Source organism: Leptinotarsa decemlineata, unplaced genomic scaffold (genome assembly GCF_025532065.1).
Source record: "Leptinotarsa decemlineata unplaced genomic scaffold, Ldec_3_MD MMD2_tig00002974_RagTag_RagTag, whole genome shotgun sequence".
Taxonomy (NCBI): domain Eukaryota; kingdom Metazoa; phylum Arthropoda; class Insecta; order Coleoptera; family Chrysomelidae; genus Leptinotarsa; species Leptinotarsa decemlineata.
Window position 1 is genome coordinate 4,068,516 of NW_027412578.1, and position 15,305 is coordinate 4,083,820.

The window sequence follows — 15,305 nt, forward strand, 5'->3', positions numbered from 1 at the left end:
TTCACGAACAAGCAAAACAGTGTGAACGGGTGAATTATCATAGTACGAAAACCATGAAACCAGGCGTTTTTTCGAGATGTGTCACGCAAATCGTGAACTTGTAGGTAGTCCTCTGCATTGACCGTTTGATCTCGTGGCAAAAATTCATGATGCATCATGCACTATGGCAAAGATCAGCGAGCATACGTTTAGCTGCACTTGTCGAGCCTTTTTTGGTGTTGACGAGCCAGAATGTCTCCACTGGGATGAATGAGCCTCATTTTTGACGTCATTTTCGTAAACATACCTTTAGTCACCTGTTATAAAGGTTGTCGCTCACTTGTCCAGCACAGCACAGCACGGCGCTGTCCGTCCCTGATGGCGACGGGTAGTGGCATCGGCCACTTGTCCAGTTACAACCAGCATAATGAAGGTGCTGTTTATTCGATTTCAAGGGAAATAGTGACAAAAAAGAATGTTGTCGGTCCATCCCATTTATCAAAAGAGGACAAATCTGGGAGAGTTTCATCATCTTTTCAACGATCTGACAGAAGACGAGGAGAAATTTTTCCAGCATTTCCAATCGGCGAATCCTTTCCGGTGGCGGACGGTCTTGGCTGTGCCGTGCCGGGGTAGTAGGCGCTGCTCCATTCATTTTCATTGTGCTGTGCCGGACAAGTGGGCCATGAGCTTAACACGTTTTAGTAATACTACTTCATTCAGTGACTCCTGACCAACTTCCTTTCGCTGCTGGTTTTGTTCAACAAATTTGGATCAAATTTTGCTGCCACGCGTTTCATACTCATGACATGAGCTAACTAATACGCCAACATCATCCGCAATTTCTCTTATTGTGATACGGTAATCGTTTCCCGCGGTTTCATCAGTTGTTGATGTGCTGAAACATCCGGGGCATTGGTCATCTTCAACGTCTTCACCATCTTGAAAACGCAAAGCAGACTCACTGAAGGCCTTTGTTAACTTATCAAATACTTCGTTACACTTTATTTCATATTTATGCAAAATTTCATACACATTCTTTGATCTATTTGATCCAACTTTAGCGGCTATCGCAGACAAAGTAGACAATGAATAGAGCTGAAAATTTTATCATACTTCATAAGCTTGTATACCAATATAATAAAACAAATCTGACAATCGGACTCTCCTACCTCGGGGAATTTAAAAATTTCCGTTATTGACAACATCACCCTCCAAATGACTATCATTCAACATTTATACATTATATTTTTTTAAAGAATAAATTGTTATCAAATCTGCAATAATAACCTACGAAGAACAGAGAGCTCAACACCTCCACTTTTCACGTCCCCTTCGAAAATGAAATACTTCCCTACGTGACCGAGATGAAAAATGTAGGATTGTGGTTTGATCCAGAACTTCGCTTCACTAAGCATGTCAGCTATCTGAACCAAACTTCTTGCAACGTCCTCAGGCAACTGTTCCCAAATCGTGATATGCTGAACACAAACTTGAAACTATGCGACTGATCATGTCAAAAATTTCTTATTTATTGCGACAGTATTTATGGACCTGCTTTGAGATAATCGGAGGCTCTTCGACAGAATAGCCGTCTACGTTTCTCGTTTGGTATCAGGAAATATGACCATATATCCTCAGCCATGCAAGAATCAGGAGAAACTTAGACTGCATCTACTCGCCAACGCACATAAAGTTTTGATTAGTTACTGAAGAAGGTTGAAATATTCTCAACAATTAATAGTTTCACCACACAGAACAGGTCAGTTTTAGTCATCCCCAAACACGAATCTTCAATCTTCACCTGCTGCTTCTCGTATAATGGGCCCTGTGAGTTTCGATTTTATACAATTAAAAAGACTCAAGACATGTCCGTTCCCAACCTTGGTAATACAAAAAAGAATTTTCTACAGCGGTAGCATAAACTAATTTTATGATCTTGTCATCACAGTATCACTGTTAACTCAATTTTTTTTGTTATTGTTCAATTACTGCTGTTTCCAGGTTAATTTGAAAAACAGCTTTGCCTGATACTCCACCTATTCACCGTTATACTGAAAGTTATTTTCTTTTTCCCTTTTTGTCTGTTTTAATTGTACTTTTTACGGTGAATAAAGACGTATTAATATTATTATTATCAGTATCAACACTAACTGTTTTTGACACCCACGCTACCAATGAAATGCAAATCGGATTGGAAATTGAACGTTCAAGAGTTCTCACAATGTGGGTACTCATTGAAGATTTAGTAACATGTTACGAAACGATTGACTGTCGATACCTTGTTACGGTGACCTTTTCCGTTCAGATTGGCAGAAATGGGGTCAAGTTTGGGCTTCCTTCGACATTCGCCTAGATAGTTGGGTAAAATTCGGCAATCACCTACTAACATTGGCCGTGGCACTAGTTGCGATAAACTGCGTATTCGCGCTCTTATGAAATTCGTCTAAAAATTCGAACGTTGGTATTGGATGTTATATAAAGGAGCATAACTTTTCGTTTCGAAATCTAGAGAAATTGGAACGATATGGCGTGAGAGCTACTGCTCACAAGGCAAATGAGTCATACAAAAATGGTTATACTCAAAATATGTTACAAAACTTATTAATTATTATTATTGATCATAATAATTGATTTAATTGACCAAGTATGGATAATATACACGAATTCAGGTTCTGTAATTAGAATTATGCAATCAGAAGCTGCTCTTCCTTTTAACCATGCCCAAAAAGTATCACATATTGAACCTGAATCATCAAATCATGCTAATTCCGACTTAAAAAAAGGAAATATGGTATTAGTATATCACTTTTCCATACCAGAATGATAATAGCACTAGTCAATTTTTGCCATATTGATGAAAACTTAGATTGAAATTGTAAACGTATACAATTATTATGAAATTAACTGTGATAATTCAAAGTCATAGCCAACTACAAACATTCGTTCTGTGGCCCTAGTCTCTAATATTTATTAGGAAAAAATATCCACGGCAATACATATTATAAAATATACTCCAAATTATGTTTTTCATACCATTTAGCTTCACTAAAATAAGTCAATTTTGTTGTCAACGTGTATTCCGTCAACTAGCAACTAGTTGATCAATATCGAACTGCATAGGATGAAAGAAACTTGTTGCCTGCTGCTTTTATCCATATTTTCCATTCCACTTGAAAAACATCGCTTAGTATGTACAAGTGGTGTCGTTAGTGAGCCTTTTCATCACAATCTTCGTGTTACTTCAAGGCTAGTACTAGAGTGCCACTAAGATTTAGCCAAAGCCTCGGTAGATAATAACAGTATCATGAGGTGGGTTAAAGGCCACGACAGGAGTAAAGGTAATCGCATTGTCGATTTTTTAGCCAAGGAAGCGGCTGGACTAAGCATTTAGGACCCAGTGGCACCTACGGCCTGATGACTTCGACAATTGCGGAATCAGCCAAACATCACACCCATGCTCAATCCTTAAAGAGATGGGATGAAATCAAAAGATGCAACCTTGCCAGGATTACCCTGGGCGACCCTGGATAGCTGGCGCCAAAGAAATATCTGGCGATGACCAGGAAAAATCTACGCTTAACAGTAGGATTTCTGACTGGCCTCTGTCAATTATATGCAGAATGTGTGAACAGGAAGATGAAACTGTCAAGCATGTCTTATGCGAGTGTCCGGAGTTATCGTCAATAAGAGAGTATGTGTTCGGCGAGTCTTGGCCCACACCTGCCGATGTCTCCCAATGTCTCCCAATGACCTGTCCACCTTCCTGGAAAGGACAGGATGGACGATGACCTAGGAGGACAATTCCTCGGGAGGATGTACAATGGGTCGCATGTGGCCTACACTCACCCTCCCTACTCTATAGATACAGAACTTCAGAATATGGTTCCTTGTAATTCTATTCAGCAGCAAATATGATATGGACCAAAGAGCTGGTGATAGAGCTAATTGAAATGTTAAATACGGCTCTCGCATTGTGGGAGATTAAAATTGCGAAACGAACTACCATCGTTCAAAAGTAAATCTCATATCGAGATGTTGCCAGGGCTTGTGCCATTCGTTAAAAACTGTATCTGCCACCATCTTTTTGGGCATGGTAGCTAAAACAGCACTAGCACCAGCAGCAGTGTTCAGTTCAATTTTTGCTCCAAAACTAAGTTTGTACAGGCAACTGGTTTCTGTTTAGGCGCGCAACAGTGTTGGAAATATGTATAACAGGATACATATTGGTGTGTCAATTTGCCAACATTCATCAACATTTTATAGGCCGGTATGTACCTACTTATTTTCAAAACAATACTATATACATATCTGAATTCTGACTTTTACTCCGGAGTATGTGATTGTGGAGTTGCTTCCGGACTTTGTCTGCAGGTGGCGCAGTGGTACATCCTACTGAATCAATTGCAGCCAGAGCTTATGACTAGTTGGAATTTTTGTGTTCGGGTTCAGTCCGTCCTAAATCCTCCCGAGTACTAGCTCCTCTCGAGGAGCTAGTACTCCGAAATCGGTTTGTCGGTGGTCATCCCGACCAAATGAAATTGATTTCAGCTTTTCATATATAGGAAGTAACATGCGACAAATGTTTCAAATGGATTATCATTTGATATCCATATCATCCAAACCATAGTCCACCATCTTTAGGAGTCCACCATATTATACTAAAAGTGGCATCTTTTATTTCGTATTTTTTCAACGAACACTTTCATTTGATGTCCATAGACGAGCATGAATAAACATAGTCCACCATTTTTTAGAGTCCACCATATTGGATTTAGAGTGACGTCATTTTATGCTTACATGTTCTTTTCAGCAAAGCCATTCCTTTGATGCCTATATCATGTAGGTTACTCGGAAAAGATAAATCATAAACGTCCGCCATATTGAATTCAAATTGCCATATCGAATTCAAATGGCGACGTTTGGGTAATCGTGCATTGTCATGAGAACCAAATGTAGGATGTGGGTCCAACTCATCTTGCAAGATTTGATTACAGAACCGGGACAGATGAAACTAAATGAAATTTTTAAAACAATGTAATATAGAAAACTCACCTTTATCCTAATCTTTTCCTCCATGCACTTTTTCAGTACAGTGTAAACACCTTTTGCTTCTTCCATTCTTGTGAACAGATTTACGGTTCGTTTTTTTGGAACGGTTGATTTAATTGGCACTGAAAGGAAAAATATATTTTGATGTAAAGTACACTGTCTAGTTGTTTTGGAAGGAATTCATATGGTCATTTTGATTTACTCAAAATGATTTACAATGTGCTGAGCACTTGCTCTCCTCAATCAAAATAGTAACTGAGTAATGAGGTGGATGTCATCAAGTGTGCGGCAAAAACAAATTGCCGTTTTCTATTATATATAAACTTGTTTATATATAAACAGCTCCACAAAATTCTTGGTTCAGTTTATGAGCAAGCTAATTGTTTTATTGGGTTGTATTCCGACCGAGTATTTTTTTTTGTTCAGTTATCAGCAATAGAACGAAAATTAGAATATAATAGAATAGAATATTTATTCAACTATGTTATATACAAAAGTACATTTATATCAAGTCAGTTAGATTAGTAAATGAATTGGTAAATTAGTAAATGAATGTATGTACATATATGTTTGCTTTCACTACTCAGATAATTAATATGATTCTTAAACAACTTGATCTACTGACGAGACGGTTTCAAATCTCTTTTATCCTTTCCCGAAAATAATTTTGCCCAAGCTCCTCAGAATATTACGAAGATGTTGCTCGTCTATAGAAGTATATAAAACATCACTATAATTGTTCTAACTTGATAATCATGAATCCCACTGTAGTATCTCTTCCAGATGGCAATACGGCGTATCTACCAACTCGGTCAGCCTGGCTATTATTCAATAAATCCTCTCAATCACATGTTTCGATCAACAGGAAGGCTGCCATTAAGTGGGCGAAAAAAATTAATAATCATACAGAACTACATCATGTATCATGCACTCTAATTGTTTCTCTAGTACCGCTTCAATGAACTTTACGATGCACAGTAGTTATCAATGGGATAAACTTGCATACGGTCTTTCATCTTGTCGCCGTTTTGCATTTGATACCACCTTTCCACCGTAATGGTTATTATAACTCCAATATACGAAGCTAGACCACCATTATGGTTAATTCATGAATATTTGACCATCATTAATACTTGGTTGCAATTGCTGAACTCTCAACTACTTGTACTATTAATAATCGATGATGTTTGCAATAATGTGGTCACCCTATCACTGAAATTGGTTTTCGACGGGCAATTCAATTTGAAAAAATGGGAGCTCCAAGGCTCCCTAATTTGTGGAATGTCAGGTTAACAGAATACCTCGAAGCGATTAGTAGTTCTAACTCTCTTCATAATGCTGACGTACCTCACCCTAGAAGGAATCAAGCGGACCAAGTCAGTCGAACATTTTCCAAAAAAGTTCAATTGAAAAAATCTTTCAATGTCCCAGATTATGAAGAATTTGATGACAGTTGAGGAAAATAGGAGCAGCCTTCAATTATGACATTCTGATAAAGACAAACCATGATTATACAAAAGTTGCTCTTCTAAAGGAGCATGATCTTCATTGTGCGTCATCTGCATTATCTGCAAACAATGTGAATGGTCCAGAAATATTGATACTCACTATATCATTAATGAATAGAAGGACCCCTGACAGACATCACGCATAATTGCTTCAGTTCCAGATGGATTTCCACCCACTGCGACTCTTTCCACTGTGACTCTTTAATTTTAACCTGCATGATATGACCCCAACCTATTAGGAGCTGTACCTCGAAATCCATAGTGACAGAGCTTTCACTCAGTGAAAAGTCTTGAAAAGGACAACAAACATTGATGCAGCTTTCTCCATATCAATCATGATTCCATAATTCTCTTCGAAAATGACATCAGTGGTGGTTTCGTTAATCGAAAACCAAATTATTCAGCAGTTAAAAATGTTTATCTCTTCAAAAAACTGGCCAATCTAAGTTTTACCAATTTCTCATTTAGTTTTGACAGTGTTGATAGAATTGAGACAAGTTTGAAGGTATTTCAATTGTCGGTACCTCTAGTACGAAGGGTGGTCTAGTCAAAGCTGTCGCAGAAGTGATTGGGAGATTCATTGGATAGATAGGTGAATATGTTTTTTCTATAAAGAATCAAATCCAAAATTTTGATTCCAGATTCATTGGTAATGCACAACAAGACGTTTTATTACCAAAAAGCGCAAGAGATTCGAATTAAATGTGAGATTACTGATCGGTTACCTTCTATCCCTTCTGGGATTTGTCTCATCCGATACCACAAAAAAATGCTTGGATCTCTTCACAAGAGAAAAAACTGGATGGAGACAAAAAAACCAACGTATTTGAAATGCAAAGAAATACATATCAATACGCAAGTTTCTTCAAATTTTGCATTTGAAGATAATTCCTCCAATTGACAGATTTAGAGGGGCATTGAAAGTTACTGTCGATTTTCCTCTGGAAATTTTAAATATGAGCAGTTAGGCAGCACAGAGTCTGAACATTTTCGTTTTTAATCTCTATGTACCTGTATGTACCAACCACGGCAATGTAATTAATTACGGGTCTGACCCCTCTGGATGTGTACGTTAAAGAGGTTGCGTTAATGGCCATGGTACGATTGCACACGACTGGTGTAAACCTCGAAGTAGGAATGGGTCAATTGAGGCTGGACCTATGGCGCGAAGCACTTACTGCGACACCTCTACTGCAGGCAACCAGTGATGCAATTGAACCCAGGTTTGTGTATAATAAACCCTACAAAATACAAATAAAACAGAACACAAAGTCAGATGCTACAAATGCAATACGCATATATACAGACGGCTCAAAAACCAAAGAAGGCTCAGGATGTGGAGTGTACTCCAGATCACTAAGCCTAAGGATTAAGTGGGGAATGGGAAGAAATACCAGCGTGGTCCAAACAGAACTGGCTGGTATCTCAATCGCCACGATTTAAATAACCAGGAAAGACATTTCTGGAAAAAAACATAATAATCGCATTGCCGACTCTTTACCAAGGAAGCGGCTGGACTAAGAATTTTAGGACCCAGTGGCACCTACGGCTCGATGACTTCGACAATTGCGGAACTAGCCAAATGTTTCATCCATGCTCAATCCCTGAAGAGATGGGATAGAATCAAAGGATGCAGTCTTGCCAGGATCACCCTGGGTGGCCCTGGAAAGCTGGCGTCGAAGAAATATCTGGCGATGACCAGGAAAAGTCTACGCGTAACAGTAGGATTTCTGACTGGCCACTGTCAACTAAGGAAATACCTCCATAATATGGGGCTAGTGGACACACCTCTATGCAAGATATGTGAACAGAAAGATGAGACTTTCAGGCATGTCCTAGGCGAATGCCCGGAGTTATCGTGAGTGTGTGTTGGGCGAGTCATGGCGTACACCTGCCGATATGAAGGAGATGTCTCCCAGTGATCTGGCCACCTTCCTGGAAAGGACAGGATGGACAATGACCTAGGAGGATAACTCTTCGGGAGGATGTACAATGGGTCACATGTGGCCTAAGTGCTTACACTCACCATCCCTACTCTACAGATACAGAACCTCTATGTACTTTCAAATCATAATTGGACTACTTGCAGTGGACATTACACAGCAAACTGCAGACACACATACAAATGGTATGGATGCAACGATTCATGAATATTACCAATTACACCAAAATCTCCTGTAAGTGAATAGGCGTATATTCTTTTCTACGAAAAAAATTGAAATAAATCGCACCTTTGAGGAGTTATAGGCTCATGCTTTCAATGTTAATACTATAAGTACATACTTCGATATAATAATAATAATAATAATAATCGTCTTTATTCATCGACATAATATAAAAATGAAATACAAAAAATTTAGAACAATAATTAAGGGTCAATGAAAAGGTGAAGTAGCAGCCTAGGCTGCTTTTTAACTTAAACCTAGCGAAAAAAAAAAGAAAAATATAGGTAAAAAAAAAAATATAGGTCATAGAAGACTATAAAATATAAGTGAATCATAGAAAAATATAAAAGTATAAAAAATCAAAAATACTTATTTCCAGAACAATTTATAATCGTGTGAGTATAAAATATAAAAGTACAAATCAAATAAAAATTAAATTTTTAAATAATAATTTAAATATAAAAAAAGTAATAATTTAATTCTAAATATTAATATAAATATGTGCCTAAATTCTTGTAAAATATTTTCACCTTAGTAAACACTTATTAACATTCATTTATAAATGAGACCAGGTTATTTGTTTTTGGCTGCAAGTTTGAGACATATTATCTGGTAAATATCGAATTACCCATTGTTCTAAACTATCTGAGCGTATGGTTGTTTTTACGAACTGTCGTATTTCGTATTTCAAAGTTGTCAAAAAATCTCGCCCGAAACTTCGAAGTACACCTGTTCTGAAAAACGACGAAACGACAAAGACTTCTCTTCGAATCATCACCTTCTCTCTTATGCAATACAATTTTTATTTGTATTATTTTTAGATAGCACGTTTTCGTTGAACATAACAAAGCCGAATTCCATCGGTCAAACTTTCTATTTTTGTTGTCGGCCATTCAACGCTAACCGACGCGGCAGTAAGAGTGAACATCTGTTAAATCTGTTTGATTTTCTCGAAACAATCACTGCATGTTATGTCAACATCCTCTGTACACCAGCCGTTGCGAGCATAATCCGATATAATATTTAATTATAAATCGGATGAATTACAGAGCACGTAACAGTGTTGCCAGATCATGATAAACTTTTTCTCAGTAGTAGAATCACATGAAATGGACTTGGTAGTGGAAAAATATTCAAAAAGCGGGAACTTCTAATAAACGTTCTTCCAACAGGGATTTCCGAACTTTGACAATTGATAACTATCAGCTTCACATAAATCAACTAGAAGCCCTACAGAGGCGCTGCCTAAAATATATGTCTTTCAAACTTGAAGGCACGTATCATACTGTAGACTGTAGGAACACCCTATTATGAATTGCTTATTACTCACAATTTTTGTAGTCCCGAGGTAAGGCGTAAATATTATTCATTTCTTTTTTTATTCAAGGTCATGAACAATATCATCACCTGCTCTCAATTGTTACATATGTTGAATTTTTGGGTTCCTAGACGGTCATCTAGGAATCACATTTTATCTCAACATTCCGCGTACAAAGATAATGAAAAAATCTCCAATTTATATTTATACAATGTGCGATACCTCCAATTCTGTTAGTCATGTCCTAGATATATTCAACTGCCAGATTATACAAATCAAAAGACATTTCTTAGCTAACTGACAGTTCTGTTTTTTTTTATATAGATTCACAAATTATATTATGTAAGTACTTACATATTTGTAAATGCCACTGTTACTCCCTATTCTGTAATTGGGTTCATCCTATAGAATAGTGTATGAAATATATAAATAAATATATAAATAAATAAATAATCCATCGCCCACAAAAATTCAGCCTTTTGCAGACCACAAGTTGGCGAATTTTGCGTCGTGACTTGTGCCTGTAGAAACCAATTCTTCTTCCATGGCATCAATGAATAGTAAAAATTGTAATAAATCTTGATTTGTAAAGAAAATAAATTATTGTGATATGTTATGGAAGTGAAAAATCAATTAACTAATAATAATACATGTCGTTATTACTACAACCATATTTTTTACAGTATTAATTACATATTAAGTTATAGTAAAAGGCGAATTTCAATTTTCGCAGCTATGCAAATAACTGCAAAACAGTTCTTCCAGTCATATAAACATTAAAAAGTTGAATCACGATAAATGAGGAAGAAACACAAAAAAAAAATTGTAAAAGAAAGATTATAAACCAAGTTGCTTCACGACGTTTCGATTATTAAGTATCCACAACGATATCGTTCCAAAATTATTGAAATAAATGAATAAATAATTCTATAAGTTAACAAACAGATGGGTAAGATACACGGATACATACAAAAGATTTTTATTGCCTATTTTCTGTTAGGGATCCGTTAATTTATGTAATAGATATGTCACTTCATACATAATCATTTCTATAGGTTCTAGTAGACATTTTATAATATATGTATGATTTCTGCGACATGTAATTCATTTTATAGGCGAATATGAATTAGTAAATTTTTTTCGCTTCATTGGGATCATAGAGGAATGCATAGAAATGAACCGTGTTTGAAAAAGTTGAATTATTATTCAAGAAAACGAAAGCATTGTCACAAATTCCAACATCACAGGACATTTATTTGTACAATGTATTTCTAGAAATCGATGATGAGACGCTGTGGAGTCATTGACAGCCTAGGTAAATTTAGATATTTCGAGTTATGTGGAGTATAATAGGGATCAACGAACTGATAGGCTGAGTAGTAGTGATGGAGCGTTTTTACGTTAGTTCACTATTGTTACTGCGTTGATTTTGTGAAATCAGGTATCTGAATAATCATAATGGAAAATAGTCATGAGATACTGTTTTCGAACAGATAGAGAGGATTCTGAAACAAAGCAAATCTTTTTTTTTTTCATAAGGGAAGTTTTAGCTGGTAATTAAAATAGTAACGTTTAACATTCCATCAGTTCGAACTTCCATTGTCTAATATAATATAAATTGATTTGAAATCCCTGAAAAAAAAATTAAAAAATTAACCGAAAATAACAACTTCATTAAACAAAAAAACTGAAATTACAAAGAAATTACATACAAGCAACAACCAAAACTACCCCCGCCAAACGGTCATCTCCCGCTAAAACCAATGAAGCGGAGAGAGGGAGGAGGGGATAGATGAAAGCACTCGAATGACCTATAAATAGTCAGAGGAATAAGTCCAGTTATCACCCGAAGACACTTGTGAATACACTAACAATCGAAACGTCGTGACGTAACTTGCTTTGGAATCTTTCAATTTTCATTTTTCATTTTTGTTAATGATATTTTTTAGTTTTCAGCTTTTATTATTATTTCAACTCTTAATTTTTTGGTTGTTGCTTGTATGTTATTTCTTTGTTATTTCGGTTTTTTTGTTTAATAAAATTCTTATTTTCGTTTAATCTTTTTATTTATTTTTTTTAATTTTTTTTCAGGGAGTTCAAATCAATTTATATTATATTATACAATGAAAGTCCAAACTGATGAAATAGACCACGAAACATTGTCAACCACCTTCAAACAAACGTTTTCTATAGTAACACCTGGTAGTAACCTGGGCCTTAGGAAAAAAAAACGCATTTTTTGCGCCGCTCTTCAAATATCAATACCATTTTTGTTTTACCCCGTCATTGAGCACAATAATACAACATATCATATTCCCTGACAACCTCAATCATTTTAAATCCGCTTGTCCGGAGGTATCCCAAAGCAACTGTAAAACTCATTCAGCATCAGAAAATATCAATGTTGAACCAGAACAACTACCAATACCTAATGAAGCGACTCCAGAAAAGACACCGGAAAATAACCCACTACTCCACGATAGCCGGTTGGGTTGTCGTGGGTGGTTTGCTCCACTAACCCAATCGACCGCTGTGTGAACCGGGGTTCAAGCCGCGAAGCTGATTGAAATATTTTGTGAAACGATTCATCTTTTACCTCAAAATAGGCCACAGTTTCAGCAATAACCTCTCCATTCGAGCTAAATTTTTTACTGGTGAGCAATTTTTTGAGATCTGCGATCGCTGGGAGCCTAATCTGGCGAATACGGTGGATGTGGGAGCAATTTGAAGTTCAACTATTTAGTTCTGCCATTGTTTTGATTGACCTGTGACACGATGCGTTGTCTTGATGAAGAAAAATTACTTTCTTTGCAAGAAGTGGTCTTTGCAATTACGGCCTTCAAACGCTCCAATAACGCTATATAATATTCATTGTTGATAGTTTTTTCGCTTCTCAAGATAGTCGATGAATATTACACCACGCTCATCTCAAAATACTGAGGCCATAACCTTTGCAGCCAATTTAATTAAAACACGAAATTGTATTTCATCCATTGTTTTGAAAATAACAAAAGTAGTGTCACTCTTAGCACAATATATCACAAACTTATGAGTAGAATATCATGAAATTTCAACAGCTTTCTTTTGAAGGTTACTACTAACTGAAAAAGCGCCATCTATGTCTTAGGCGCGAGACACTTCAGCCCAGGTAGTACATTTCCTTGAGCAGAGGAGTCATAATTCATTTTCAAGTAGCTGTTCCATAGACGTACATTATTGAGTCTGGTAAAAAGTGAAAAATGTAGTATTTATTTTGAACATTTAATGCTGTTTTATTTGATATAAGAAATCTCAAAAGTCTTCAAAGTTGTATGTATTGGGTGGCCAATAAAAAAGTACTTTAATAGGTACTTTATTGCCTGAAGAATGTTGCAGTGCAATGATATTGAAAAACTAAGGTTACTTTGCCTTAGATTCAAAAACTATATGAAATCTATTCTTATTTATAATTAGTAATTATTGGTTACTAATTTAATGTACTTAGCTTTCATATATTGTTTACTAACTATCTTTTATATGTAAAATTAAGATATTTTTTTAATTTATTCCATTTGTATCCCTATAGTCTTGCAATAAAATAAAAATAAAATAAAATATGAATCAATGATAAAGTCCTCGCGTCTCAATCAGTTTTGTATAGATATTTAGATTTCCAAATTGTTATTTCTATTCAACTGCGTTTACTAGATTATGGATTTTGAATTTCAGTTCCAGGTGCTGGAACTGTACAGGGTGTTTATTAAACATGAGGCAAAAGAACTATTCCTTGGACTATTCTAAGGATATTTTGTCCTTTGATGATTTTTGATAGGGCGCTTTTTTTCGAAGATACGGAGCGAAAAAAATTTCGACAATAACAATTTCTTACCAAAAATTACATGTAATGTTTCTTAATCTACAAGAACTGTTGAAAATGATTACGTCCGCTCGGATGCAAGAATCCTCTTCGACTCCCGAATTCTTTCAAAAACACCAGGATCGTTTCTGATTGCGTAGGTCCAGTGTAGTACGCTATACAATTATTTCGGCTACGTTAACTCAAAACTTATTAAAATTGTTATTGTCGAATTTTTTCTCACCCCGTATCTTCGAAACAAAGCGCCCTATGAAAAACCATCGAAGGACAAAATATCCTTAGAATAGTTCAAGGAATAGTCTCTTATTTTTTTGCCGCGTGTTTAATAAACACCTAGTATAATATCCCAAAATAATTGTATTGCTAAGTTTGGATGACAACTAGTGTATTTTAGTGTACGTTTTTTTTACTACTTCCAGTCAACTCTTCACACTTTGTAGGCGTATTTAACATGATGTAATCAGAAGTTGACCTTCCTGCTTGGTTGACCACGACAATCGTTCGGTACACAAGTGCCCCTGTGAAATGCCCATGAAATTGGAGACGTGCGACGAGTGTAGAAAAAAAACGTGCCTTCAACGTCGTCCAGCTATTTACTCATGTTTATTCAAACAAGATTCTGATTCTTGATCGTGCAAGTGTATCACATTCAAAAGATTGCATCTAACAGTCAATAGCCAACTGAGATATCAAATTTATCCGTCAAGTCATTTGTTAATTATTTAGGTTGGCGGCTTCAGTCACTAGACTGCGAAAAATGTACACTTCAACATACTATCAGAAACAATATGTTAAACCGAACGAGAATAGTCGTGACGCATAATCATATTTGTCTACAGGTACGAATTTGTCTCGTATTCAAAAAACACACTTTAATATGAGACTTTCACTTGAAAATTTACAAAAAATCGATACGTGTTTCGCCCGAAGATGCTATAGCTAAACACGTGTCGCCGTTTTGTAAACTTTCAAGTGGGAATGTCACATTCTAGTGTGTTTTTTGTTTATATATGGATGTTTATAATGGATTTTCATCAAGCATCGGTCAGTTCTATCATATATTCACGTTATCGTTTACATTATCTGGAACAATTTTCATAATAAATTCTATTTTTAAGATGCGTTTCGCTTCACGGTAGCTTCATCGGTTGGACTGGTACGTCAAACAATTTCACAAAGTATTTTATATAACATAAGGTAATTACAAAATTCTGGTGAAAAAGGTAGATTTTGAAAAAACAATTACACAATACTTTGTGGAAAACAGGTGAATCATAAAAATTTTATTTATAGACTTTTCATGAAATTTTCATTCATCTAATTGAATTTTTGACATAAAATGGCAATACTTCATCTTATTTTTCTAGAACTAATATTTTATTGTAATTTTTTTCAATCTACCTGTTTTACCCAAATTATTCATTTAT

General features: G+C 35.9%; 2 protein-coding genes across 2 annotated transcripts in view; one reads left to right on the forward strand and one right to left on the reverse strand.

Annotated features, from left to right (window-relative positions):
* Eip74EF (Ecdysone-induced protein E74) overlaps positions 1 to 15,305 on the forward strand; it is a 569,772-nt gene that overhangs the window by 212,212 nt on the left and 342,255 nt on the right.
* The window catches only part of Lsm11 (U6 snRNA-associated Sm-like protein LSm11), a 44,577-nt gene that overhangs the window by 21,667 nt on the left and 7,605 nt on the right, over positions 1 to 15,305 (reverse strand). Inside the window, exon 2 of the mRNA XM_074177300.1 lies at positions 5,035 to 5,153. Coding sequence (XP_074033401.1) covers positions 5,035 to 5,153 — 119 coding nt within the window. The remainder of the gene's footprint in view (positions 1 to 5,034; positions 5,154 to 15,305) is intronic.